The 12,500-nt window shown below is 44.6% G+C and overlaps 1 protein-coding gene across 1 annotated transcript in view; it reads right to left on the bottom strand.

Moving 5' to 3' along the window:
• si:ch73-375g18.1 (kinesin-like protein KIF1C) overlaps positions 1–12,500 on the bottom strand; it is a 32,711-nt gene that overhangs the window by 13,993 nt on the left and 6,218 nt on the right. Inside the window, exons 2-15 of the mRNA XM_052091393.1 lie at positions 11,027–11,130; positions 6,912–6,988; positions 6,577–6,756; positions 6,377–6,442; positions 6,123–6,301; positions 5,928–6,039; positions 5,737–5,814; positions 5,574–5,639; positions 5,357–5,435; positions 3,088–3,166; positions 2,847–2,995; positions 2,533–2,735; positions 2,338–2,417; positions 2,076–2,151 (exon numbers count right to left, since the gene is read on the bottom strand). Of these exons, the coding sequence (XP_051947353.1) occupies positions 2,076–2,151; positions 2,338–2,417; positions 2,533–2,735; positions 2,847–2,995; positions 3,088–3,166; positions 5,357–5,435; positions 5,574–5,639; positions 5,737–5,814; positions 5,928–6,039; positions 6,123–6,301; positions 6,377–6,442; positions 6,577–6,756; positions 6,912–6,988; positions 11,027–11,129 (1,527 nt within the window). The 5' untranslated portion in view covers position 11,130. The remainder of the gene's footprint in view (positions 1–2,075; positions 2,152–2,337; positions 2,418–2,532; positions 2,736–2,846; positions 2,996–3,087; positions 3,167–5,356; positions 5,436–5,573; positions 5,640–5,736; positions 5,815–5,927; positions 6,040–6,122; positions 6,302–6,376; positions 6,443–6,576; positions 6,757–6,911; positions 6,989–11,026; positions 11,131–12,500) is intronic.

The raw sequence follows: 12,500 nt of genomic DNA, 5'->3' as shown, positions 1-12,500 counted from the left end.
AATATTCTTCATAAGAGGAAATCTTTATTTCTTGAAAACTGGTTCAATAATGGGGTGATATTAGTAAACCAGCTATTTGATAGTGAAGGTAATTTATTTAATTATTCTGATTTTGTTTCAGGATACCAATTCCCAGTATCTAGTAAAGAATGGAATATAGTTTTCAAGGCCATCTCTTTGGAAATCTGTATGCTGTTTAGAAACAATAATAGTGCTACAGTGACTTCTGTTTCTCCCCCTAGCCCTGAATCTACTGTGGTTGCTTCTGTTTGTTTTTCAATACATAAATCCAATTATAAAATTAGGTCATTATTTTTGGACCCTGTTACTTCAATTCCTTCCTCCATTTCTTATTGGAATAACATTTTTGATGATATTAAATGGTCATATGTTTGGTCACTTCCTCAGAAATTCTTTCTAACTAATAAAGTTAAAGAAATATCCTATAAAATTATTCATAGATTTGATCCAGTTAAATACTTTTTAAAGAAATTTAGAAATGATATTGATACTTCCTGCTCTTTTTGTGAAGCCTCCTCTGAAACTGTTGATCATTTGTTTTGGGAATGTCTTTTTACTCGGTCTTTCTGGAACAATATTGATGCTCTGATTGTCCAAAAGGTTTTATGTAACTTTTCTTTATCATATAGACACATTCTTTTTGGATTTTATGTTAAAGACAAGAATCTAATTAATGCATGTTTTTGTATAAACCTTCTTTTATATATTGGAAAGTTTCATATCCATAAATGTAAATATATGAAAAGTAAACCCCACTTTAGCTTTTTCAAAGAAGAACTGAAGATGTACTTAAATACAATTTCAACTTCTGTTAACAAGAAAGCAATGAAAACATCCAGAATTAGTGCCATGTTTAATATTCTCTCTTAATGTTTTTTTCTTTTGTGCCCTCTTCTTCTTCTTTTTTTTTTTCTTTCTTCTCTTACGCTCTTTTCTTTTTAGACTATTGTTGAATATATTTAAATTTCTTTCACATTTCCTCTCTTAATGTATTCTGAACCATAATTTCTCTTTTGTTTTGAAAGATTGTTTATATTTCTTGTATGTATCATCTTGTTCTGTTTGTTAATATTGCAATATAAAAAAAAAAAAAAAAATTAGTATTCCATTTGAGTTTTGGCTGGCTACATACGCGACGCTGAGAAAGTGAAAAAGCAGACGTGGTAATTGAAATTGCTATTTAAATATGACAGGGCCAAAACTCGTAAGATATGGGAAACACAGTTGCAAACCGACTTTGCTTTTCCATTTGAAATCTGGCAGTCACTGTGCGTTCACTTAAACGAAAATGCAAACGGTAATGCGCGATTTGCAATTGCGTTTGGATTATGTCACATTTTATGCGTCCACAAATTGAAAACGAAATTGCAATACAATTTGCAATTCCTTTTGAATAATGTCCGGAATATCATTCCATATGCCTCACTACTTGAAAACCTAATTTCCTGATATTAGCATGTTTGTTATGAATAGAAGATATCATTGTGTAAAAACTATGTCTAATACGGTGTAACAAGTGTGTATGAGTGTGTGTGTGTATATATGTGAGTGTGTGCGTGTGTGTCTGTGTGTGTATATGTGTGAGTGTGTGTGTATATGTACGAGTGTGTATATGTGTGTGTGTGTATATGTGTGTGTGAGTATGTAAGAGTGTGTGTCTGTATGTGTGAGTGTGTGAGTGTGTGCGTGTGAGTATTTGACTGTGTGAGTGTGTGTATATGTATGTCTGTGTGTATGTGTGAGAGTGTGTGTATGTTTGTGTGTGTTTGTGTGTGTGTGTGTGTGTGAGAGAGTGAGTGTGTGTATATGTATGTGTGTGTGTGTGTGTGTGAGTCCATATTTATGAGTGTGTGTGTGTGTGAGAGAGTGAGTGTGTGTATGTGTGTGTATGTGTGAGAGTGTGTGTATGTTTGTGTGTGTTTGTGTGTGTATGTGTGTGTGTGTGTGAGAGAGTGAGTGTGTGTATATGTATGTGTGTGTGTGTGAGAGTCCATATGTATGAGTGTGTGTGTGTGTGTGAGAGAGTGAGTGTGTGTATGTGTGTGTGTGCTGACCCCTTTAGGTGAAAATACTCCAACAGTTCCTCCATCTTCTTTAATGGACACACCCATCTCAGCCAGAAGAGTCTCTCTGCAGCACAACACACAAGAGTAAGATCATATGACTTACAGAATGTTAGTGAACTGAACAGTGTGTGTCCAGGTGTCTTGCCTGACCACTTGTGATCAGATCAACTGAAATGCATCTTAATAGCAGGTCAAATCAGGGCCAGAGTGTGTGTGTGTGTGTGTGTGTGTGCGTGTGTGTGTGTTTTACCTCTCCAGTCGTATAGACTCAGTTTTCCTCAGTTTCTCCTCCCATGTCTCGTTCAACTCAGCAATAATCTTTTCTGTTTCCTGCAAATACACACATACACACGTTAAATCTTCCCATTCAAACTGATTTCAGGGTAGTTCAGTAGAATAAATTAATGCTCCGCCCTACAACATATTAACCCCGCCCCTCTCGTACCTTCAGTCTCTCCACTGCTTCCTCATTGGTAATCATCTCCCCCTGAAACTCTTCTATTTGGCTGTCAGCATCACCAGGGGAAGGGTCAGCTTCAGAGGCGGACCCTTCACTTGCTTCAGGTGTTGTGATTGGTGGAGCTGCGTTAGATCCAGGGCCAGCAGACAGGAGACTCACACAAACACTGTTATTATTGACTTCAGCAGCTAAAAGAGACAGAGAGAGAAAATCACAGAAGTCAGACTAGCTGAGATTATAACTAGTTGAATAGATCAGGGCCAGAGTGTGTGTGTGTGTGTGTGTGTGTGTGTGTGTACCTGGTTGTGTGACGAGTTGACTGAGTCCCTGTGACAGCAGCAGATCTCTCAGTCTGTTCACTTCCTCCTTCAGTTCTCGGATTAGACGGGCGTTTGGATCTTCATTAATTACAGCATTACAGCGGATCTGCTTTGCACGGTCAGCATATCTACACAAACACACAAGGATGCTGTGAGAGGACGGTCCTGTCACAAACCAGTTAACAGATTGATTGATTGATTGATTGATTGATGGATGTACCGGAGTGTGCTGAGAGTTTCTTCATAGTTAATATCGGCAGGACTGAGAGCCGCAATCATCGCAGTACGAGAATTACCTCCTGCAACACAAAAACACACACACACACAATCAACAAATCTATCAACACACTGAGTGCCCAATTCAGTGCCTTGCAGCATTCTTGCCCTGATAAGTGTAAACTGATTAAATCAATATCATAATTGATGCTTTGCTAACCCTTTAAGGTCAGATGAGCCTGCCGACAGGTGAGAAAAAAAAAAGCATTGTCAAAATATTAATAACTTCAGTCTTGAGCAACACAAAATATTAATTGTTTGAAAGATTAGAGTACATATAGTACTAAATCATCTCCATTTATAGTTTGTCTAACTGTGAACAGATGAATATCTAACGGCCACTTCTAGTGAGAGTACCTATAGTACTAAATCACCTCCATTTATAGACAGTTTGTCTAACTGTGGACAGATGAATATCTAACGGCCACTTCTAGTGAGAGTACATATAGTACTAAATCATCTCCATTTATAGACAGTTTGTCTAACTGTGGACAGATGAATATCTAACGGCCACTTCTAGTGAGAGTACCTATAGTACTAAATCATCTCCATTTATAGACAGTTTGTCTCACTGTGAACAGATGAATATCTAACGGCCACTTCTAGAGAGAGTACCTATAGTACTAAATCACCTCCATTTATAGACAGTTTGTCTAACTGTGAACAGACGAATATCTAACGGCCACTTCTAGAGAGAGCACCTATAGTACTAAATCATCTCCATTTATAGACAGTTTGTCTAACTGTGGACAGATGAATATCTAACGGCCACTTCTAGAGAGAGTACCTATAGTACTAAATCACCTCCATTTATAGACAGTTTGTCTAACTGTGGACAGATGAATATCTAACGGCCACTTCTAGTGAGAGTACCTATAGTACTAAATCATCTCCATTTATAGACAGTTTGTCTAACTGTGCACAGATGAATATCTAACGGCCACTTCTAGAGAGAGTACCTATAGTACTAAATCACCTCCATTTATAGACAGTTTGTCTAACTGTGCACAGATGAATATCTAACGGCCACTTCTAGTGAGAGTACCTATAGTACTAAATCATCTCCATTTATAGACAGTTTGTCTCACTGTGAACAGATGAATATCTAACGGCCACTTCTAGAGAGAGTACCTATAGTACTAAATCATCTCCATTTATAGACAGTTTGTCTAACTGTGGACAGATGAATATCTAACGGCCACTTCTAGAGAGAGTACCTATAGTACTAAATCATCTCCATTTATAGACAGTTTGTCTCTCTGTGGACAGATGAATATCTAACGGCCACTTCTAGTGAGAGTACCTATAGTACTAAATCATCTCCATTTATAGACAGTTTGTCTCACTGTGGACAGATGAATATCTAACGGCCACTTCTAGAGAGAGTACCTATAGTACTAAATCATCTCCATTTATAGACAGTTTGTCTAATTGTGAACAGATGAATATCTAACGGCCACTTCTAGTGAGAGTACCTATAGTACTAAATCATCTCCATTTATAGACAGTTTGTCTAATTGTGAACAGATGAATATCTAACGGCCACTTCTAGAGAGAGTACCTATAGTACTAAATCATCTCCATTTATAGACAGTTTGTCTAACTGTGGACAGATGAATATCTAATGGTCACTTCTAGTGAGAGTACCTATAGTATTAAATCATCTCCATTTATAGACAGTTTGTCTAACTGTGAACAGATGAATATCTAACGGCCACTTCTAGTGAGAGTACCTATAGTACTAAATCATCTCCATTTATAGACAGTTTGTCTAACTGTGAACAGATGAATATCTAACGGCCACTTCTAGTGAGAGTACCTATAGTACTAAATCATCTCCATTTATAGACAGTTTGTCTCACTGTGGACAGATGAATATCTAACGGCCACTTCTAGAGAGAGTACCTATAGTACTAAATCATCTCCATTTATAGACAGTTTGTCTAACTGTGGACAGATGAACATCTAAACTCTTCACTGTATGCAAGTTTTGGATGATTACATCAAAGCTTGAGATGGCACGAAGGCCCTGAATCGAAACACTCTGGGTGTTAAAATACGTTCTCAAACCCATAAGACTGGTAGACACGGACAGTGATGTGCTCTTTTTGTTCATGGGCCGGTTATGTGTAATGCATCGACTCTCAAGTGGAAATGCAGGTCTGTTCTGAGAGCGGTTCCTAGAATCCAAAAGCAGTGTTGTTATGTCTTACCCAGATTCTCCTTCAGTATCCAGGTGAGCACTGAGTCTCTATACGGGATGAATTCAGCCTTCTTTCTTTTGCTGCTTTGCTGTTTATCACATGCAAAAGAAACACACGAACACACACACACACACACACACACACGAACACACACACCTCATCAGGCCTGCAGTAGCTTCTCTCTTCATGAATACAGTTCATTCAGTGAAGAACGAGAAACCCTCACCATTTCAGCCAGTGCAGATATGACCTTCCCCAGTGTAGTGAGAGATTTATTAATATTTGCTCCTTCCTGTGAGACACACACATACACACACACACACGAGACAGTGTGTTTATAATCAGCAGTAAATGAATGTTTGACTCTTACATAAACATAAGCGTGTTACCTTCAATCTGACCCCTTTAGCTCCTGATGAGTCTGCTCGCTCACTGCCCGCCAAATCCACCAGACTCACCTTACTCACCTACACACACAAACACACACACACACAGTACACTTTACTACACAGACACACATGCGCCATACTGACCTAAACATACAAACATTAGGCCGCTCCACACAATCTCACGCACACACCTTCTCTGTGTCGAGGTTGGTCAGCTGATCTCGCCGGCGTTGCGTGAAGACGATAGTGAAGACAGCGTGCGAGCGACTGCTCGTTTCGTTCATGTTTGTCGCCGCCACCGTCCTGAGTTTAAATGCACGAGTAAATAAAATATGAATCGCATTTATAGCGGTTTACGGTTTACCATTCTGTGTGCGAGTTCGTACCTGGCCTTGTTTCCCGCGTCCATGAGGTCTCTGATGTCATCGTATGATGTCACCGCGAGTTTGGACAGGTCTTCTACATACGGACCCATGATGGGATGCTCTCTGACTCGGAGCGCTCCTTTACTTTTTGGGTTCAACAGATCTCTCACTCGCTCACAGTAGATCTCCATAAAGGACACCTGACACACAAACACACAGTGTAAACACACACTAAACTGCTCGTCAGGGTTCGGCTGTAATGTTCAGAGTCTCACCTCTACAGAGTACGACAGCTCAGGGTCGGTGTTCTCGCTGGTGCGTTGGAAGAGATCCTCACACATCTACACAAAAGCGAACACACACATACCGTGGCCCAAATATATTTGGACACTTAATCAGACATTAATATGTGACTGTCACTGCAATACATTGATCTCAGATAAATCTGTGTTTATTGTTTACTCTGTACGTGTACCTGTGGTATGATGCCTCGTTGTCCAGGTTCTTGTTTGCCCATCATGGTGTAGGATTTTCCCGCACCGGTCTGACCGTAAGCGAATATACATACATTATATCCTTCAAACGCGTGAAGTAACATTTCCTCTCCGATGTCCAGATACACCTGACGCTGAGACGCAAATGCTGGGTCTTCCTCCTGCACACACACACACACACACACACACACACACACACACACATACACATACGTCATTAGTATGTGAAGCTGATCTCCACACTAGAAGTGATTCAGGATTTACTAATCATTTAAGGACATTTGGGCAAAACCTTCTTTAGTAATGCAGATCTTACCGTACTATGAGACCAGTAAGAATAATCAAAGGTGAAGTTCTTTGCTGCATCTTTGGACTGTTTGGGGTTCCAGATACCTGTGAGAGCACACACACACACACACACACACACACATATTAGGGAATTTCCAATGTAATCAAAAGGCAAAACAAAGACAAGACATAGGGATTCAAAACTATTTTCTTTTGATTTGAAACAATGTCCAAAATAATGCTAGACCTGTCATGCCAATCAAACATTCCCTGATGGAGGGAACAAGATGCTGTGTCCATGTAGTGACACTAGGGGTCGCTCCTGGGAGCCCCAGACATCTCTGATCTTTGAGAAATGGCCAATGAAAATTGGCAAGTGGAATTTGCATGCCACTCCCCTGGACATACGTGTATTTAAGGAGCTGGAATGCAACCACTCATTCAGGTTTCGCACTGAGGAGCAGAGAAAAGGTCCCGGCCATTTCAGCGGGTAGTTCACTGTTGTGGCAGGAGGGACACAAAGTCTTGTTCCCTCCATCAGGGAACGGAGGTTACGTTAGTAACCATGACATTCCCCATCTGTCACTCACTCAACGTTGTGTCGATGTAGTGACAATAGGGGTTCCTAAGGAAAACGCCACAACTACTGAATTGTGTTACATGGACTGGCGGTGCAAGACGGGCAGAGCTCCGTGTGCCCTGTAGCCAGAGCACCAGGCCATCACGTAATGCACTCGTAAGGGTCAAACTGTCCCATGCACCTCAGGTACAAGTCGACTACACAAAAACTATCCTCTGTTTGGAGAAAGCGCTTGCTTTCCGCTGCCCTCCAAAGCAGACAAAGAGCTGCTCAGAGCTTCTAAAGCTCTACGTGCAATCCAAGTAGATGCGCAAAGCAAGCACCGGACACAGTGATGCTGAGGCTGGGTCTGCCTCCTCCTGGGGCAGCTCTTACAGGTTCACCAATTGATCCCTGAATGGAGTCGTGGGAACCATGGGAACATAGGTAGGGGTCTCAGGTTGACGTGAGAGTAACCCGGACTGAACTACAGGCAAGGTTCGCTGACAGATAATGCCTGCAGGTCCCGTACCCTCTTGATGGAGGGGAGCGCCGTCAGGAAGACAGTCTTCAAGGGGAGTGCCATTAACTCAGCTGACTCAAGGGGATCAAATGGAGCCCCCCGTAGGCCCTGAAGGATCCACCCGGAGTGGTCCCACGAGGGAATGAGGCATGGTCTGGGGGGTTTAACCTCCTCGCGCCTCTCAGGAACATGACAATCAAGTCATGCTTCCCCAAATACTTACAGTCTACTGCATTGCCTGTGTCGGGAAGAACACCACTTAGTGAACAGACACCACTTCAAGTCATACAGGCACCTCGTCGAGGGAGCCCTGGCCTGGGTGATCGTGTCTACCACTGCAGGTGGTAGGCCACTTAAGTTTTCCGTGTCCCGTCCAAGGGCCAGATGTGGTGATTCCAGAGGTCTGGTCGCAGGTGTCAGAGGTCTGGTCTCCTCGTGACAGCCACACACCCAACCCCACCCCCCAGCAAATTCCCCTCAGGAATTCCCCTTTCTGTGGCTGTCACGAGGAGCGTGAGGTCCAAGAACCAAGACTGGGTGGGTCAATAAGGAGCCACTAGGATGACCTGCTCCTCGTCATCCCTGACCTTGCACAATGTCTGTGTAACCGCAACCCACCGTCTTTTTTGGGTAAGATGAAATAGGGGCTGTAAAACCCCTTCTTCATCTCGGCTGGAGGGACAGGCTCTATCACATCCTTACTTAGGAGGGACGCGACTCTAAGTGCAAGGCAGCGCGTTCTCGCCTCTCATTGAAGAAGTGAAGCAGACGCCATTGAACCTGGACGGGCACCTGGCAAACTGAATCGCATACCCCAGTCGGACAGTCCTGATCAGCCACCGAGATGGGTTGGGGAGTGAGGGGGACCAAGGGAACAATCGTGTCAGATGTACCGCAAGGCGGGGCCTCGCGATGGGGCGGAGCCTGAGGTGCCACTTGTGGCCGTGTCGAGTCCAGGAACAAAGCACTTACCTGGCTCCTTGGGACCACTCCCAGAACAGCCTGGGATGGGAGAAGAAGAATTTCATCCTTGTAGCATCTGGAGGCCATCACATCGGGGGCGGATTTGTGAGACCCGCCTCTGGGGAGCCGAACCTGCTGGAAAGAAAAGGTGCCCGTGACAACGGCTGATGTGGAAACCAAGAATAGGGCCCAGGAAGTGATAAAACTGCTCTTTTCTTGAGAAAGTGGGCACCACAGCCTGTTGGGCATGCAGCGAAATGATCAGAAAAGGGAAATAAGGATTCTCCACCCGGCCCTCCACCGGGGGAAGGAATGATCTTCTTACCAGCTCCCAAAGTGTAGATTCCTTGTTCGGCGTCTCAAGGGCGCTTTGAATCCTTCCTCAAGTTTTTGTTGGCCAGCCGTGAGACAGCTGCAAGTTGAGGCTACTTTAATCAGGGTGGCTGTGGCTCAGGTGGTTGAGCGGGTTGGTCACTAATCGCAGGGTTGGTGGTTCGATTCCCGGCCTGCACGAGCCCAGGAACGCGTAAGCTCCTCATGGAAGAAAGGAATGGGGGTAGAGCGTGGCCCCAGGGACCAATCGTCAAGCCGCGAGGGTTCAGAGGGGACCGGAGGGTTCAGTTGAGTTTTCCACTTCAGACATGATGAGCCCACTCTCCGATGCTGCGATAGCTCAACCCCGTGGTCTCACTGGGGCATATGACCGGCGCATGCAGGGGAATGGGAAGTCCGTGGGGGGTTTCCGTTAGAGAGGCTCACATTGAAGTCCCCAGATCATCCCCAGTGATAACAGACTCCGCCTCATACCCGTAGATAGAAGGACCGTGCCGGGGAGCAGCTGGGGTGGCTTTCCTTCTGATGAAGTAAAGCCGCGACCACAATGTAGCCATGGTCATACTCTCGCAATGAGGGCATGAACCATCCATGAATGTCTCCATGTGTGTAGCACCCAAGCACGTGAGGCAGCGATCGTGGCTGTCAGAAGCAGAGAGATAGCGACCGCAACCAGGAATAACACACAAACAAAAAGGCAACTTGAAAAAGATGCTTTCGTAAGTGCCACTCTTTTAATAGAAAAATTCTGTTTTAGAGAAAATATACACTGTCGCTGCTGAAGCGCCCACAGGTGTTTCTCTGCACAACACCAGTGGGAGAGGGGCAGAACCGCTGAAAGGCGCTGTAGAAACCAACAGCTCGTAAGAGAGAGAGAGAGATGAATGGCTGGTAGAGTAATTCAGCTCAGTGAAATACAACCGCTCGTCTCTGAAGACGAAGTCTGAATGAGTGTTTGAATTACAGCTCTTTATATACCCGTATGTCCGTGGGAGTGGCATGCAAATTACACTCGCCAATTTTCATTGGCCTTTTCTCAAAGATCAGAGATGTCTGGGGCTCCCAGGAGCGACCCCTAGTGTCACTACATCGACAGGCATCTTCGTGCCTGCTCAAAATTCTGTGATAAGACGCAATGCGGCACAAAAACAAAACGATGCAAGCTCTGACCCACTTCAGCCCTGAGTATCAAAGGCAGTATTAAAGCTGCTTTAGTTCTGTGTACCTCAAATGCAGCATCACAGCCGCTTATGTCATAATAGAGCATATATTTCATCATTTAGTTTTATATTTTCATTCATTTCTATTCTATTTTCAAATCTGTTCATCATGTTTGTAGTGGCTTTATGGATGTTATAAAGTAATGATAATTTTGACACCAGGGGCCCCACAAACCCATGGGCCGGCCCTGCATATCTGTGACAGATGAGGTCATTATAAGTGCTGTGATAATCCACCTCTGAATGCCATTAAACACAAACAAATGCCACTTCAGGTACAGTTTCACCTTTGCATTGTCAAGATGGCTAACTTATAAAAATGATTTGATCTGTTTGATCTACTCAGCATCATTTTATCATACGAGCACACAATGAGACTTCTCTGTTTTTAGTTGAATATATTTACTTTGAATCTGAAGAAAACCCCTTCATCACATGTTTGTTTAGGATTAACCCTTTCATTAAATACTGGAAATCTCTTTAGCGAATATGATAACTAGATATAAACGCACAGCGTGTGTGTGTGTGTGTGTGTGTGTACTCACAGGTAGTGTTTCCCTGCATCTGTATGACACATTTTGCATCTTTGCTGTTTTCACGGGAGTTGAAGGGCCGAACTCTTACTGCCACCTTCACTGACGCAGCCATCCTGAAAAACAGACAATCACAGATCATACAGACCACTTCAGTACAGGAAGTGTACTTAATTTCACAGTTCTGTATATTATATATGCTATTCTGAGTTAAACGGCAGTATGCTGCACTTGAAACGGCAGTACGCTACACTTGAAATGGCAATACGCTGCACTTGAAACGGCAGTATGCAGCACTTGAAACGGCAATACGCAGCACTTGAAACGGCAGTACGCAGCACTTGAAACGGCAGTACGCTGCACTTGAAACGGCAGTACGCTGCACTTGAAACGGCAGTACGCTGCACGTGAAACGGCAGTACGCAGCACTTGAAACGGCAGTACGCTGCACGTGAAACGGCAGTACGCTGCACGTGAAACGGCAGTACGCAGCACTTGAAACGGCAGTACGCTGCACTTGAAACGGCAGTACGCTGCACTTGAAACGGCAGTACGCTGCACGTGAAACGGCAGTACGCAGCACTTGAAACGGCAGTACGCTGCACTTGAAACGGCAGTACGCTGCACTTGAAACGGCAGTACGCTGCACTTGAAACGGCAGTACGCTGCACGTGAAACGGCAGTACGCAGCACTTGAAACGGCAGTACGCTGCACGTGAAACGGCAGTACGCTGCACTTGAAACGGCAGTACGCAGCACTTGAAACGGCAGTACGCTGCACTTGAAACGGCAGTACGCTGCACGTGAAACGGCAGTACGCTGCACTTGAAACGGCAGTACGCTGCACGTGAAACGGCAGTACGCAGCACTTGAAACGGCAGTACGCTGCACGTGAAACGGCAGTACGCAGCACTTGAAACGGCAGTACGCTGCACGTGAAGCGGCGATGCGCTGCACTTGAAACGGCAGTACGCTGCACGTGAAACGGCAGTACGCTGCACGTGAAACGGCAGTACGCAGCACTTGAAACGGCAGTACGCTGCACGTGAAACGGCAGTACGCAGCACTTGAAACGGCAGTACGCTGCACTTGAAACGGCAGTACGCTGCACGTGAAACGGCAGTACGCTGCACGTGAAATGGCAGTACGCTGCACGTGAAACGGCAGTACGCTGCACTTGAAACGGCAGTATACAGCACGTACTAGAGTAGTCACATGGGGTAACCTCCTCGTGGTCGCTATAATGTGGTTCTCGCTCTCGGTGGGGCATGTGGTGAGTTGTGCGTGGATGCCGCGGAGAATAGCGTGAAGTCTCCACAAGCGCTATGTCTCCATGGTAACACGCTCAACAAGTCACATGATAAGATGCGCGGATTGACGGTCTCAGACGCGGAGGCAACTGAGATTCGTCCTCCAGCACCTGGATTGAGGCGGGTCACTACACCACCACGAGGACTTGGAGCGCATTGGGAATTGGGTGTTCCAC

Source organism: Xyrauchen texanus, chromosome 25, assembly GCF_025860055.1.
Source record: "Xyrauchen texanus isolate HMW12.3.18 chromosome 25, RBS_HiC_50CHRs, whole genome shotgun sequence".
Classification (NCBI taxonomy): domain Eukaryota; kingdom Metazoa; phylum Chordata; class Actinopteri; order Cypriniformes; family Catostomidae; genus Xyrauchen; species Xyrauchen texanus.
The sequence above is the reverse complement of the archived record's forward strand: the minus strand, read 5'-3'. Positions and strand labels throughout refer to the sequence as shown.